This window comes from Pagrus pagrus, assembly GCF_965226575.1.
Source record: "Pagrus pagrus genome assembly, chromosome: 16".
NCBI classification, from domain to species: Eukaryota; Metazoa; Chordata; class Actinopteri; order Spariformes; family Sparidae; genus Pagrus; species Pagrus pagrus.
The window spans coordinates 8,777,805-8,794,149 of NC_140200.1; the positions used below are offsets into that span (position 1 = coordinate 8,777,805).

At 41.8% G+C, this 16,345-nt stretch overlaps 1 protein-coding gene across 1 annotated transcript in view; it reads right to left on the reverse strand.

Annotated features, from left to right (window-relative positions):
* Window positions 1-293: 293 nt before the first annotated feature.
* Window positions 294-16,345, reverse strand: part of xkr6b (XK, Kell blood group complex subunit-related family, member 6b) — a 60,625-nt gene continuing 44,573 nt past the window's right edge. Inside the window, exons 2-3 of the mRNA XM_084376703.1 lie at window positions 7,803-7,999; window positions 294-7,027 (exon numbers count right to left, since the gene is read on the reverse strand). Of these exons, the coding sequence (XP_084232829.1) occupies window positions 6,057-7,027; window positions 7,803-7,999 (1,168 nt within the window). The 3' untranslated portion in view covers window positions 294-6,056. The remainder of the gene's footprint in view (window positions 7,028-7,802; window positions 8,000-16,345) is intronic.

Here is a 16,345-nt window from a genome sequence, read left to right on the forward strand (position 1 = left end):
TGTAACGCGGCCGGAAAAATTTAGACCTTCCCCTTCTCTCTCGGCCGCTTATACAAGCCTGTAGATGAAAGTTGTTCATGTTGATGGACTGTGGATTTCTAGGTGAGGGACTTGGGTCGGATTGTCCCCCGACAGTCCAAAAGGATGTGACTTTTTGACCCATTTAGTCCAAGTCCAGTACGTAGGCTCACATCCCACACCTTTGCAGGCCACATACTGCAGCCGCTTTCATCTGCCGAAATGTGTAACGTGCATGTGAATACACTACTAATATATATTGCACTTTCAAATACTATATTTATTTTTCTCTTCTGGGATGAACAGTCTGATATATGAATCTACAGTAAGGCTTAACATTACATTTTCAGCATAATATTTCTCTTTTCATCTAAAAACCAAAACATACAAAAAGAACTTTAGCACCATATGTTATTAATAATATTCATATTGTTCCCAAAAATAGGACATCAGTTTTGCTTTTTTTTTTTAAAGAACGGGGATTCCATGAAACAATTTACTTACATTTTATATTCAACAACAACAAAGAAATCATTCCCTTATATGTTCTCGGTCACAACATAGGTTGAATGAGTACACTTTTCGTAAAGATGCTACAGATCGTAGCAAATTTGCTCACTGACATTGTGCCAACTTTTTGGAATACCCCGGATAAATCATATAGTCTAGGGAGTATCCTGATAGATTCGTGAAATACACCGACAAGCTAACACAATCTATAAATTGATTGAATATAAACAAAGCAATATTTCCCAACACCTTTTGATAACAATTTCAAAAATCAGCAGCAATTAATATGACAACCATAGTCGCTTCATTGGAATATCAAATCCATTTTTAAACAAAATATTACAGCCAATTCTACAATAACAACAAAAATAGATACACACAGGTTAAGGACATATAGATGACAGGAATTTACAACACAGCAATCACGTTCTATATATTTTTTTTAACCAAATTCCAGTAGCAGAAGTACATTTGTGCTCCTGTGCATTCGCCAAAAAAGATGCGTTTTGTCATCTGCCAGTTCCATTCTCTCAGAGAAAAGAAAGAAGAAAAGAAAATCCTAGTGCAGATTGAATCATAGTAAAATAATAAACATACTATAATCATAGTGTAATAATAAACATTATATGAAAGGTAGAGTAACTGTTGTTTTTTTATGCAGATTGGAAAATCAAAGTGGCACCATTGAGTGTTGAGTTCTGCTGTAAACTGTGTGGATTTGAGGTGCTAGCTCTGGAGCATTTTTTGAGACTGCGAGTTTGTGGGGCACAGGCCCTTCAGTCAACCGGAAGGCTTTGCTGTCAGACAGTCAAAATGTGGACTGCGGTCCACAGCTGTAGCACCGTTAAAAATGTATTTATTCAGCACCAGGTTGTTAACAGAAATCAAAGAAGGATCAAACGTAAGAAGAAGAAAAATGCACCGTTATATCATCTGAACATACTGCACCGATGGTCAAACAGATGGTCGTGACACAAAGGTACAGACTTAAACCGAGTCAAACACTACAATGGCCTGCTGCTACACATTAATGCAGAAATCAGAGGGTTTGTTGTGCAGTCGAGAGCACTTACATGCTAAATGTTGAGGGTCACCTCACAATGAGATCTAAAGGCATGCTGGGAGGCGGTGGGAAAACCAGGAGATGAGGTTATTCAAAAGTGAATCGGTAATCGGGCCTGTTTCATCATTCCATTGTAAGAAAAATGCAACATAAGTGATTTTTTTTTTGCGCATTTCGTCATCATTGACTTCTTCCCATGTTATATTCCAACTGCAGGCATTATTGTTTTGGCTAGAGGATGTAATTGTTCACACGAGACAAAGGACACAGAAAGTTTACGTCTTGGCACTACAAATCATTCATCATTGCAAGACAGAAGAAGATGAAAAGGCATAGACAAAAGTACAAAACAATCATTGACCAAATTGTTCGGTATCGTGTCTGGCATCTTGTTAAGACTACCCATCAAACAGTCCAAAACTAACACTTGTGAGCTCAGTCCAAAACTGCTAAACTGTAATCAAGCGGGACTGCTGTGATTCAGCTTACCCAAACGTAATAAAAGATGAAGAACCCCACGTTCAAGTAGGGAAGATGTTCAGTATTGCCTTACTTTTTCTCTTATGTCTTTGACAGAACCAATAACTGGGTTTCACAAAGCACCCACCCCTTGGTTCTGTCACGCTGCGAAGTTCAGTTGTAACACTGTAACGAGGAAACAGTACAGTCCTGTAAATGGCAACTTGGATGAAAGTGTAAGACTAAGTAGCATTGTCGGCTGACAGAATTGAGAACTTGGCTTGACGTGATTTTGGGGAGACAGACAGGAAGAATACTGTTTGGTGTTGTCATCGTATTGGTGAGTGTGCTGGCACATGAAACAAGTAAAGAAAGACATTGGCATTGTTGTTTGCGGACCTGGCTGCCATGGCTGGATTGAAGCACCCAAAGTGACAAGGCACAACAAGGACTGAGAAGAACAAGCTTGCTGTTCAAACGCTCTTGCTGTGTGTTGTGGCTGTCGAGGGATGTGGAGTTGGGCAGGTAACCTGGCAGAAACAATTCTCCATAGGGGATTTTCTTTGTGACCTTGCTTATGGTATAAAGTGTGTCAGCCGGAAAACTACACAGTACAGTATTGAAGCGGCTTCCACTCGCACTCGCCGGTAGCTTAGCTCTTGAAAACCCGTTTATAATTTAAAGAAGAAAAATATATAAAAACTAAAGCCCGCTTATTAACCAGCTTCTATCTTTAATACACAGAATGCGGCAAAATGGTGATTGTTCTGTAGAATATTTAAAATATACTGCACGTCTCATAAAAATCCAGACTTGAACATATAGACTTCTTTGTAGACTTAATTAAAATCAATTAGTTTAATCATCTGCCATTTCTACTATTCCGTTAACACAGTTAGGCAAGCATAAATACTCTTTCACGACATGAAGCACCACTAGTTGAAATGCAGCCCAGTTGAACATAATCTTGTCTATTATGCTATATACATCATCCCGTACGCGCACACAGACACACACAAATGAATGAATCACAGTGTATTTGCACCTGATTTGGACATGTGTCCACGTCTGGAAAAGGTCAGCAGTGTTTGGAAAAAGGATGCACCTATACGCCAGGCAGCCAACTACCACAAAAAAACGCCGGTCCCCCTCCCCGTTAATAAGAAAAACAAAATGTGCAAACCATAATTTAGTGGTACAATCCCAGCCGTGGAGTGGTCCAGGATGCAGTATGTTAAGGAAAAAATGGAGACCCTTGAGGACATGCCTGGGGATGAGAACTGCATTGAGACACCCCTGAGTCAGCTGGTTCAGTGGTCTTATTTGTTGGTCCTGAGGAACCCCTGTATTGGCTGTTTTGCTTAGTTTTTTTTAAGTTTAACAATACTTATTATTCATTCGTTAACTAACTATTAACATGGCTGTTCATTCACTACAACAGAGAGGAACTACTCTGGCTACTATGGTAAACAATGAACAAGTTGGTTGTTTTGCATACTTATGTATTCTCTATACATACGGTGAGTTGGATGTTTGCTCCACCCTAGCTGACCCAACAGTTCTCAATTACTCAGGGCTGAACATCGCTTTTTAAGCTGAGAGGGTGGCAGACCCTGGATGTTGAAGCTCTTGGTTATGGCAGTGTACCTCATTGCATGTTCTCATGTCAGGATCTCCAGTTGTTCAACCCCATTGTTCAGTTACCAGAGAGTGTGAGAGTGTATTCACTGGAGGGTGCCAAGGCCCGACACCGCCGCAGAGACGGGGGAGAGGGCGGAGCAGCAACCGAGGATGGAGCCGAACAATCGGCGATGGGACAGAACTGTGGGAAAGGGCTGAGGAACGCACGCAGACGAGCGCGCGTGAACACCACCGTGCGAGAACACTTCGAAAAGCACACCGCAAGGAATAATCCACCATGCTCCGCTCAGGCCCTTCACCACAATCTGTCCTCCTGTTCTTTTCCACCCCTGGCAAAAACCGCCTCTCACCTTTTTGCCTGGACTCACTTGGCATCTGCCTTTTACAGTACGATGTTAGCAGGCACCCGTGGCCACAGCTAAGCAGAATGCCAGTGAGCCAGGAGAAAGGAATCTCTGCCGTGTGTCGGGCTCTTGGGCACGCCTTGTTGGGTGCATTCATACTAATGCCTCATACTAAACTCATGCCAAACACTGCAATGTAAAAAACACACATTATATATTCAGATGAATCATTGAGTAAATAGATAAAATTGGAGTATGAAATGCATTCTTTTTTCTTATGAATTGTTCAGTAGCCCTCACTTTTCAGTCAAGCTCCTTTGACTTAGAAGGCATGTTTTTTTCTTAGTTTGTTTTATTTTTCGTCGTGAGTGGTCGTCCTGTGGCTATCTGTGTTGGAAAGCTCCCGCAGGTTCAGCTGCGGGTTGTGTATCAGTGTGTAATTGCTGCACAGCAGGCCTATAGATGGCACACATTTTGCAAGGATTCATTCCACTGGTTCAATGGGGGCAGATAAATTGGAATGACAGTACTGTAAGATGCGATTTGGCTTTGTTTCAACTGTGCTAGCAGATGCCAGAACAGTCGCCCTGCACTCCTATGTAAGAGCACAACCTCTTTGAGGGCACACCAATGTTGAGGAGTATACCTTTTAACACGTCAACGCACAACATCTTTTTGTTATGTAAAAAAGTGAGGTTCTGGCAAAATATAGTTATGTCAATGACTATAAATGTGGACACAAATACGCACTGAAGTATAATAGCATAGAAATATCTTCTCAGATGTGTCGTCTTTTTTCTCAAGAACTTATTACAAGTCTTTGCACCCAATAAGCATATATTAATCAACCCAAAACATTAGTTGATAAGAAAACAAAAGAGGGTGGTTTGATAAGGGAGTACTTTCTGGTATTCAGAAGGGAATGGTGGAGGATTCCTTGAAGGCTGTCTTTGCACTTCAAAAAAAGTCCCCTTCTACCCTTTACTAAACACCTACAATCTTTAAAAAAAGTCTTTGGAATGTTTTTTTTTTTTACTATGATTTTCTACCCATCAATTTAGAAAACGTTGTGCTCATTTCCAACTTCATTCTACATTCTTTTCATTGTGTTTTTATCTTATTGTTTTGTGCTGTCACAACTACAGGCAGAAACAACCGAGTAAGGCGTGCTGTTACAGCTTGCCTCCACTGGAGGGCGGTCTGCACTGTAAAAATTGAATGTGTGGGTGGAACTGATTGAAGGTCAGTGTGCTTCTTTTTTCTTCCATACATGATGCGATTACGATTTAGGATTTTGAACAAAAATAGGACAGCCAGGATACACTTGAGCCACGTAAGCTCACAGAGGGAAAATCCATTTTGAATTACATTAATTACAGAAAGGGCACATCTTTGATTGCGTCCTCTCTGCAATGGCATCGTGTTAGAAATGTCAGTGCTTTTGAATTCATGGGCTAAAGACTTGGTAAACATTATCGTACATTTCAATAATTTACATAAAGAATGGCAGTAAATGTTGGGCCGTGCAAAGACCTGCCTCCTCTGAGACTCTCCTCCATCATTCCCATCAGGCTTTGCACCAGTCCCATATCACAGGGACATACAATATGCCCTTCACAAGTATTCACAGGTTGAATCACCAATACAGTATAATGCATTAAACACATTTCATAATGAAACATTCATATGTTATCTACACACTCATACAGAACCCTCCTCTATCAATGTAGAGGGATTTATATGAGACTTCTGTATATATCACATAGGTTTATAATTTTCTCTCTGTACTGTATGTTTTTTCCAAAAATAAATCATGACTGTGTGTTTAGACTGTCTTGACAGATTTCAAGTGGACAAAACACACATCTCCTGCAGAACAACTGAATGATCAGAGAAGAGAGAAGGAGAGAGCCAAGTGTCAAATGGACAGAGGAGAGGAAGAAGAGCAGAATGAAAGAAAAGGAAAGGCATGTGCATTGTTGTGTGATAGAGGAGGTGACAGAGCTGAGGAGAAGATTCCTTCAGAGGGAGGACTCGTACTGCAGGAGTTCATAAAGAAGCGGACCGTCCCTATACCTGATGCCCACCGCATTAGGGCTAACGTACTGCAGCACGTTTATGGTCCTGCGCAGGCGCCGATCCACAAAGTGTGCATCCCAGGCCGGGTAGCGTTTTCTGGGCATGTCTATCTTGATGAGAGGACCCTCAGGCCGGATGGGCCTGCCAGCAGCATCCACAGGCTCTGTGGACCTCACCTGGAAAACCGGAAGGCAGGTGTCTGTGGCTGTTTCATCCGACTCCACGTACTCCCCTGCCAGACCCCTTGTGGGTGTGGCTTGAGAGCCACGGGGGCCTGGAGTGGGAGCCATGGGCTCAGCCTCGGGGGGTAAGGGAAGGCCCCACAGCAGCTCAGCACAGCAGGAGCTGGCTAGCACCCTCAGCCGGGGGCCCATGGGGTGCAGGACCCCGTAGTAGAGAACCATACAGGCCACACCTGAGGCAAAGCACAGGAAGACGCCACAGAGGGCAAAAGAGGCATAGGCGTCAGTGGTGGCTGGGTCACGGTACGCATACCAAAGGGAGCTGAGGATGGCGTTCTCTAACAGTACTACTGTGTAATAGGCCACCATTCTGTACCGCGTCCGGCCCTCACGTACATTGAACCAACAGAAGACGTAGACCACGCCCACCACCATGTTGAAGAGTACCTCCTCCCACTTGGACATGCAGAAGTCGGTGCCGCCATGGATGACCCAGAAAGCCATGGCACACCAATGGAGCACCACAAAAATGCCAAAGTAGATGTGGAAAACAGAGGCAAATAGGGCAAGGGAGAGCACCCGTGAGGAGATGGTAAAAAGGCGCCAGAACAGATGCACCAGAGCACCTCGGTAACTCATACTCTTCTGGTCGTCACGTGAATCACGCAGGAGTTTGTGGTAAGATGCTAGCACCCAGGCCAGGGACAAGAGGGAGGACAGGGCAGAAACACCTGTGAATGTAGACAGAGAGGAAGAGTAAAAGCAGAGAAAGACTACGAATGGCAAGAATGAGAGAGGCTGACACTGTGGAGATGCTGTGAGATGGTTCTTAAAAACGTCACAAATTGAAAGAAAAATCCACTTTCATTCTTGGGCATGAAGAATAATGGTTTTATCTCAACTTGGCTGTCAGTCCACTTACTGTATACAGTACATTTCATTTCAGCCACAGCCATCTATCATATTTTTGAAAGGCATATTATTACCAATATCATCATAGGTCATCCAGTCAACACAGCAGCATTTAGTGCAGCAATCCGCTGTCCTTTAGACTTTATAACAGTAGAGACAGCAGATATGTCAGAGCCGTAACCTGCTGCATGAAAAATGATGGAGGATTATCTGCAGAGCAGCAGCATGGTGCCTCTCAGCAAATGTATTGATGGCATTCCTATAGACACCCAGACAGGGAAGGGGTATCGCTTGTTATGATTGAATTGCCCTCCTCGGGGAGCTGTATTGCACGAGGAAACTGGAATTGTAAAAGAGCTTTCAATAACAAGAGTGATGAATGTTGGAAATTGGATACAGTGGTGGAGAATATTGCACACTGTAAATAAAGTGATATGTGAAGCTCACAGAAAGTGGACTTGTCGGGTGGAAAATATGGAAGCGTCTCAGCATCATGCACTAACCACAGTATGACGTACAGCGTAATGCAGAAAATACAGAGATGAGGGATATCTTGCAAGATAAACTCGTATAGTGCCGTATGGAGCCTCTTACACTGCAGCCACTCAGCCTTGTTGCTCTGGATCATGATGCAGAGCTGCAGCACCAGCTGAGGGGCGCTTTCTAAGAAGGTCTCCAGCAGTCGCAGCATGTTGACATCGGCATACTCGTACATCATGGCCCAGTAGAAGCGCCTCTGGTTCTCCTTCTGCCTGTGACTTTGTATACCGAGATACATTGTGCGGATGTACCTGCAGAGAGAGAGAGAGAGAGAGAGAGAGAGATGATTGACATCCAGTTAATAATACATATTTCACTGTATTTTTACACAAGAACACTCGATGACAATCAATATTGCATGTTTGCCACTCAGAGAAATTCAGTGTTCAGTACACCTGCACACGGCTGAGAACACTAGAGGGCATACTTAGCTACACTTTTTAGCACACAGTGAAACATTCAACATCATTCTGCACTCATGAGGAGCTTATCAGAATTAGTCAGGGACTTTTCAGACGTTAAACATGAATTGAGTTGTATTAATGGACTAATTGCTTCTTGGATTTTGATTGCCACACAAACCTGTGAACATGTAACAAGGTCAATTATACAGCAGTAATATGTCTAACAGAGTTAAATACACATTTGTGATGTGTGTTATTATAATTACACAAAATGTGTGTAAATAGTTATAACCTGACATGTTAGGCCCCCAGAGTTGATATATGGAAAGTCTGAGGCTCAGTTTCTGTTTGCGTAGGCATGAAGGACCAGAGGATTTTTATTATTCACCAGTTTTGCCAGAATAAGCGGAGATCCCCTCCAAGAATATCGTCAAAACACAACGCACACAACTCTAGTCACCATAAAAGCAAGAATATGTCATGATAAAACTAGATGTAGTGACATAACTAGGGCCGTAACAAATTACTACTTTAATTGTCGATTAATCAGTGATTGGTAAATGTCCATTAGTGGTGCCTAAAGCCCAAGATGACGTCTTTGAATGTCATGTTTTGTCTACAACCTAACAATATTTAGTTAACTGTTATAGAGAAGTAAAGAAACCAGAAAATATTTGAAAATTTGACTTTTTTTCTCAAAATGACTGAAACCAATGACCTGATTGTCAAAAGAGTTGGCAATCATTTCAGTAGTTGACAACTATTGACAAACAACTACTATTGACAACTACACCCTTCTTCATCCAATTAGAGGGCAGAAAGTCTTACAATCATCCTACAATAGGAGGCACATAGTGAGCTCGGCAGTTATCATTCTCCTGAGTGCCCCACATACAGCACTAGGCTGGCTATTCCCATGACTGACTGGGTTTCATAGTGACTCTGGTGAAGCCAGGGAGATGGTAGGTAATGCAGCTAATTGAATCAGTTCTCCTGTTGCAATCCCGCTCCTGTGTTTTTTTAAAGGACAAAACATCGCAAGTCTTTTTGTGTACTGCTGAGCAAAAATGTAATATGCTCAGGGCTGTGATATAACTAATTAAGATCACAATCTTCTTTGGGTATGGATTTCAAAATGGAGCGCTGCCGTCGGAGCTGCCAATTAACGTGTGCAAGAAGACGACGGGTAAACAACAATGAGGGGAAAGCGTGTAGCCGATCCAAGCTTTGGACAGGGACATCACAAGACACGCTTGAAACTGCAAAGTTACAAACATCAATCCCTCCATCCAGCAAAAGAAAATCAAGACAACAAATAGAAGGAAAACAGCAATGTGGTGTGCTTTTATCCTCTCCAACCGGTAAACAACTTCAGCTCTTCACACGTTAGCCCAAGAGAAAACAATCTCTGCACCTCAATATGACAGTTATACTGGTTTATAGTTATCTTAACAGCGACTTCAGCCATTGCATATTGGGTGGTAGCTGCAGGGCCTATCTGCCTGAGCTGGCACAGTGGCCAAATAAATCCAGCACTTGATGTGAAGGCAGTCAACCGAGGACAATAGTGTAGCAAGGACAGAAATAGACTAGACAGTAGCACTCCCCGAAACAAATTGAGAGGCCATGGATCTAAATTCAGTTCTTAAAAGTGAGACACAAATTCACTGCAGCACAAGTGTGTACGAGTGGTTTTCAACATAATTGGCTTCTGCATTAGCTATTGGGGAAGAGATTACTGTTTAATTTTGAAATGAGGTTGTGAACGACGCGCTGTAAAGAATGCTTCGTCTAGTACGGTCTGATTGCTTGTGGTTATTGTTTTGGCTAAGATTTAAGCACTTCCTATTCTACATACATACAATACAGCTCTCAACAACGCACCAGACCTCCACTTAAATGTGGTCATGGGAACAGGAAATACATCTGGTACATGTGGAAGGCCTGTTTCTCACTTTTTGTTCACTTGTGCTCGCAGAATAATTAATGACCTCGACGTGCGCTCTGTTTCCCTGGGATCGCAAAATAATTGCAGCCACGAGAAAATGTTTAGACATTATTTTGATGTGGCACATTCGCTCTGATCTCAAGAAAATTGATTTGAGGTTGCTATTTTTTGCAGCTTGTGATCACAAATTAATTATTTAATGGCCAAGTAAATAAGCATGCTCTGGTGAGAGATCACAAAACAGATCTAAAGTGACATCCTCGAGGAAATAGGTCACATCTAAGCACAAATGAGGAAACAAAATTGGATTGGTCTTTTGTTTTTCTGCCCACAACAAAGCTCCCTCTGCTTCCTTTTTCTTTTTCTGACAAAGTTAGCAAACCTCTACGTGGTCTAGTCTGTCAGTCAGACAGTCAATTAGCTAACCTGGAAAGACAGCTCGAGTTTCTAAAAGCTGGGAAAGGAGCTGATGAAATGAAACAATGGAACAAAAATGTCGGCACGCACCAACTGTAGCTACAGTATTAGTGTGAAGACTTGAGGAACGAGCTGAGGGAGTTGGTACATTTCAGCAGTTGTGTTACAGTAGCTCTCAGACACATGAAGAAGAAAGCTCATACAAAGATGTGGCTGACAAACTGTACAGTACAACAGTAATATAAGTACACATATACAGTCCCTTATGGAATGTGCATATATAGACATATACTGAAAATCGAGTACACATATATTTGACAATACTTGCCATTATATTTTAATTTGCTTCAAGTATATATAACAACCAGTGCTCCAAGCTCCCAGTCCGGGCAGAGCCAACATTTTTTGCATATATTAGCCTACTAGATAATATTTTTTTGGATTATATATGGAAAAAAATGTTTTTACAATATATGAAAAGGGCAATAACTGGTATATTTGTCAATATATAGAGAATATAAAGTGATATACTCAATAATACATCAAAAGTACACTCTTATTTTATATTATTTCTCATATATCTTGAACTTTGGGCTACACCAACATCTTGTGTCTTGTCTGACATCTTGTGTTTGAAGATGACACTAATTTCAAACATAAGCCTGTGTCAACTCTTCATATCAGTGTAATTACAAGGTGACAATATTGTCAACACTGTTTAACTGACAAAAATAAAGAAAAACTAGAATGTTAATCTATCACATCTATGTATATAGAAAAATCTATTTCTGTTGCAGAAGGGGTCATTACCTGTGCTTTACTTGAACATGAGATGCACAAAATATCCCCACTAGTGTGTCCCTCTGGCACCTCTACCTACTGAGCCAAGACTGCTAATGCATTGAGTAATCAAAAAAAGGTCTGGCTGGGCAGGGAAATTCAGGAGCACAGGGATGGTGGTCTTTCTCGGGACAGTGGACAGGGGGAACAAGAGAGGGGTTAGAAAATGGACAAAAAGTTTTGGGGGATCAATGGCTCCAGGCTGTAAGAAGCATCATTATATCCAGAGGTAAAGGCTGGCATTCCGTGACATTTTCCGTTGGACTGGTAAATGTCAGATGGAGCAAGTCAACCCCTCTCCCTCACTAATGACATGCCACAGAGACCTACACAGGCCCTTTGTCTCCATCCCCCAATTTCTATTAGTCTGTGTGTTCCACTGTTATGTCTCACTGGTCTGTAGTGCCTCCGTCAGAAACAGTAATCTTCATGGCCTCCATAGCTGTCTCGCTTTGAAAAAACACGAGTCTACAGCCATGCTAGCAGCTCTGTGAGGCGGTGCTCGGGCACAGCGGTGCTTTGAACTAAATGCTGATGGCAGCATGCTACAGTGCTTGCAATGACAAAGCTGAAACGCTGATGTTAAGCAGGTCCGGTGTTTACCATGCAAACCAACTTATTTAAGCACGTCAGCATGCTAATATTTGTTTGGTCTCACTAAAAACATGATAGTTTACCACGATCGACATAGCAGGACATAGAAGTGCACGCTTTGGCGAGCTCCGTGACTGTCTCAGCCAGTGGTCTGAGTGCACTTTGTTTTTCAATAATTGTGTTAGTAATTGTGATAGTCTTCCTCGTAAGATCGTTTGAGTGGTTTTATGAGATGTTTCTCGCCTAAAGGAAAGCCTTAAGGAAGTCAGGTGATATAAATTGAGAAAGTACTTGGTTAGGTTTAGGTAACAAAACTACTTGGTAAGGTTTAGGTATTAAAACTACTTGGTTAGGTTTAGGTAATATGGCTTATTGTTGAAGTTTAGGCAACAAAACTACTTGATTGTTTTGTTGCCTTGGTTTAGGTTAGAAAACTACTTGGATAGGTTTGGAAAAGATAATGGTTTGGGTTAAAATAATTAGTCAACTTTCACTTTTTGTTTCACACAGGACACAAACAGCGTTGATCACATAAAATAATTTAAAAAAAAAACATGAATACATCATCATGAAACACATTGGAAAAATTTAAATCTTGGTGCTAGATTAAAAAAATGTCAAAAGGGGCAACATGTAAGACAGTCCATTGCTGAGTCTCATTCGAAGGTCTGCAAATACCAATGCTTTTGGTTGGGTCGAACCGCTTACTTTATTTCTTCAGGATTGCTTAATGCACCTTCGATCCAGTCGATCCAACATTTTTCGAGACAATAACTCAAAACCACCGATTTCAACACCATGGTGCCACTAAAGTAAAAATCATTGGATCACCAAAATCATTAGGATATATCACCTGGGTACCATGAATGTACATGTACAAAATGTTGCACTAATTCATCAAGAAGATGTTGAGATATTTCCTAGTACAAGTAAAAAACTTGCATTAGAAGAAAAATCTGAGAATCACCGAGGTTGATGGGATTTATTGACTTCATGGCAATCCATCCAATAGTGAGACATTTCACTAGAAAACAAAAATGTGGTAAACGTAATTGTTTTTTGGAAACTAATTTGGCCCTAATTATAGGAAAAAGGATCAATGTTCAAAGGTTACACTAGCAATTAATTAGTTCAAATTAATTGCTAGTGTAACTCAGATCCCTTTAGTCAGGGCACAGCTCTGAGTCCAGCTGAACATGCAACTTTCTAGCCTGCAATATGCGATAAATGAAAATGTTCAATAATAAACGTGAAATCATCTATTTAGTGAGCGTTATATTGAGTTTTTTCAGGTTCATTCCAATTTACCTACACGGGTTATGAATAGGAAATCTAATTCTTTCCAGGAAACTTGGCAATCCATCCAATAGGCGCTCAGTCTGGACTGAATTGGCGGACAAACCAACAGACGAACCAACAAAAACGCTTTTCTAAAAGCAACACAAGTAATGTGGCTCATGAAATGTCATCCAGATGGAAGACATGACAAGGTATTTGCCTCGCTTTTGGCTTCAACAGTGGTGCTCAGTTCTATTTTGCCGAGCTTTAACACTATCACCTTTTATTCAGTTTTCAAAATGACGGCTGACTGTATGTGCAATAATTCAAGCTTCAGCTCCGATATCCGAGCGCGAAAAAGCTCAATGAGAGTTCTTGCTGTACACATTCACATCACACCCGTTCCTCTCTAATAATTCACTCTGTTAGTTCATAGTCCCTTGGTTTCAGCAACAAACAAAAAATACTTGTACAGTTGAACACTTTGGGCTTCGCGGCTGTCAGAAAAATCTGAACTCACTCCATCACGTCTCCAGTACACACACACACACACACACACACACACACACACACACACACACAAATAGCGCATGCCTTCACAAGAATCTCACACACATCCCGCGATTGTGATGCACACTGCTAACACTCCCACAGTGCCTTTTTCAGATGTAGTAACACAAATGGCTCTCTAAAAATAAGCACACACAAATACACACACACACACACACGTGCACGCACACACATGCTTGTCAGCGCTGTAGGTAATGGGGGATTTCCTTTCTATTCCAGACACATTTGTCAGGCGGATCTCTCCCTGTCTCCCTCCCCTCCCCTCCCCTCACCTCCCGCCCTCACTCCACTCAGGCTGTGGTCCACTCCTTGATGCTCTCCTCTCCCCCCCACCCCCCCACCTTCCCTTTTAGCTCCATAGCTCCTCTACAGGGCTCCTCATGAATTATTTGTGGCAAGATCATAGCAATCGCTCATGGCTCGTTAAGCAGCGTACGCATGGCCTAACAGCTCGACGCTGTGCCGGGGTCGTGTTCCAAGCTCAGCCGTCTGCCGTTGCTGTCGAGACACAGGCGACTATTAACCCCCCCCCTGCACAATCACAAACACGCCATCTTCAGAAATGCGAGCTTTGCCAGCATGTGAAGTTGACCAACCGAAAGGAAGACGTCAGATACACGCATGAAAGTAATGACAAGGTTTGCATGAGTAGACATTCTGAGATCTGAGCATGAGCTGCAGTGACGGACAGGTAGCACAATAAACACACACACCATGCGGACGACTTGGCCATGTTGTTCCCTCCCTCTCCTCAAAAGTCATTGACCGATGAGTCATCCAGCCACCCTTACACTAATCCCTTGAGTGGGTGGTTAGAGGGATCACACACACACACACACACCTTGCCAAGTTTAACAGCATCTGTCTCCGAAGTCATGCTCGTGGGAAGGCTCAGCAGCTCAGACTGCTTTCATATCTCGTCATAAGCTGATTCATAAGAAGATCACAAGTACTATTACAGCAGCATGAAGCAGAGCTTATGTGTCGTCTGTTAACAGGTAGAAGCTGCCAGAACAGTGAGCATGGGGGACACATAACATACACATGGCCTGAGGGTTTATGAAACTGTGTGTGTGTGTGTGTGTAAGGTGGAGGCAATGCCAGCTGCAATGAGTCACACCCTGAGTCACTCCGAGGGGCTGCACATCGACTCTCAATGAGGTCTGAACCTCCTTTATCAGGGAGATTTAAAATTCTCCTTTTTATCAGGGGTATCTTTACTTCTCTGTGTCTTTCCCTCTTTTTCACACCCCGTCTCGCTACCGAGACAGAATTCAGTTTCTGTGTGAGGACATTTTTTTGTATTTTTCCCAACGAAAATAGTCAAAAGTGTGTGGGGAGAATGGGGGTAGCAGTTACAGCAGGTCTGTTTCCTCTCTCCCAGTACATGTTTGGTACTTGGTGCTTTTTATTTAGCTTCAGGTCTCATTCCTCATTACCCAGTTAGATCACATCAGCAATTATATCCACCGCGAATGCCTCTTTATGATGCCTACGAACATTGTTTTAAAACTAGATGCTGACATGACAGTACACAGTCACTGCACCACAGGAGTCATAATTATTGTGAGGACTAGAAACCTGAGGAGTTGCAAAAAAAATCTTAGATTCTGTTGGAAAAAAATATTACTACAACCTCAATATATCTGCATATCAGAGCTTGCGGCAATTCGTAATTTATTAATTACTTGATGACAGAAAATGTATGTGCAACTACTGTAATAACAAATGTATTCATTTTTCAAGCCAAAATACCAAATGTTTGAGAATGTACATTGTAGTGAATAGCATTTTGGAGGATTTTGGACTGTTGATGGACAAAACAAGTGATTTTATGATTTAAGGCAGTAGGAAATTGTGATGGATATTTTATTTATTCCTGTTTTCCATTGTTGTATTGACTCTATACAGCATGAAAAAACAATACAAAAATATATATTTTTTTTTCAAAGATTTATGTAACTTTCCAAATCTGTAATCTGTCAAGCACACCTACTTCATGCAGCAGTTGCTCAGGTGTACAAAGGTGCAAAAGTTTGCAGGTTTTAAACTTCTCTCAAGCACTGTCATTTTTTCATTCTTCACATAACTACTTCAGTCACTTTTTAAAGGAGACATATACTCATTTTCAGGTTCATTATTTTATTTTGGGTTATTACTATAATAGGTTTAGATGCTTTAATGCTTAAAAAACACATCAGTTTTTCCCTCTGTCTGACACACTCTGTTTTAGCTCCTGTCTCTTTAAGGTCCCCCCTCCCGAATACCCAGTTTCCTCTGATTGGCCAGCTCACACATGCCTGACCCAGTACCATTAACAACAACAGAGCAGCTGTGCTAAATCAATTCTTACGTGCCAAACTAGCCACTAGGCATAAATCATACAAATCTGTGACTCCATGATGTAGTGTGATGTCACAAAGTCACAGAATTAAAGGCGGGACTACTGACAAGGCGTTTCAGGAGCAGGGTTTTCTCTGGGAGAGAGGTGTTTCTGTTGGTGTGGACTTTTTACTACTAAGTTTAAGGTCTCCTTCCTTTAGTCC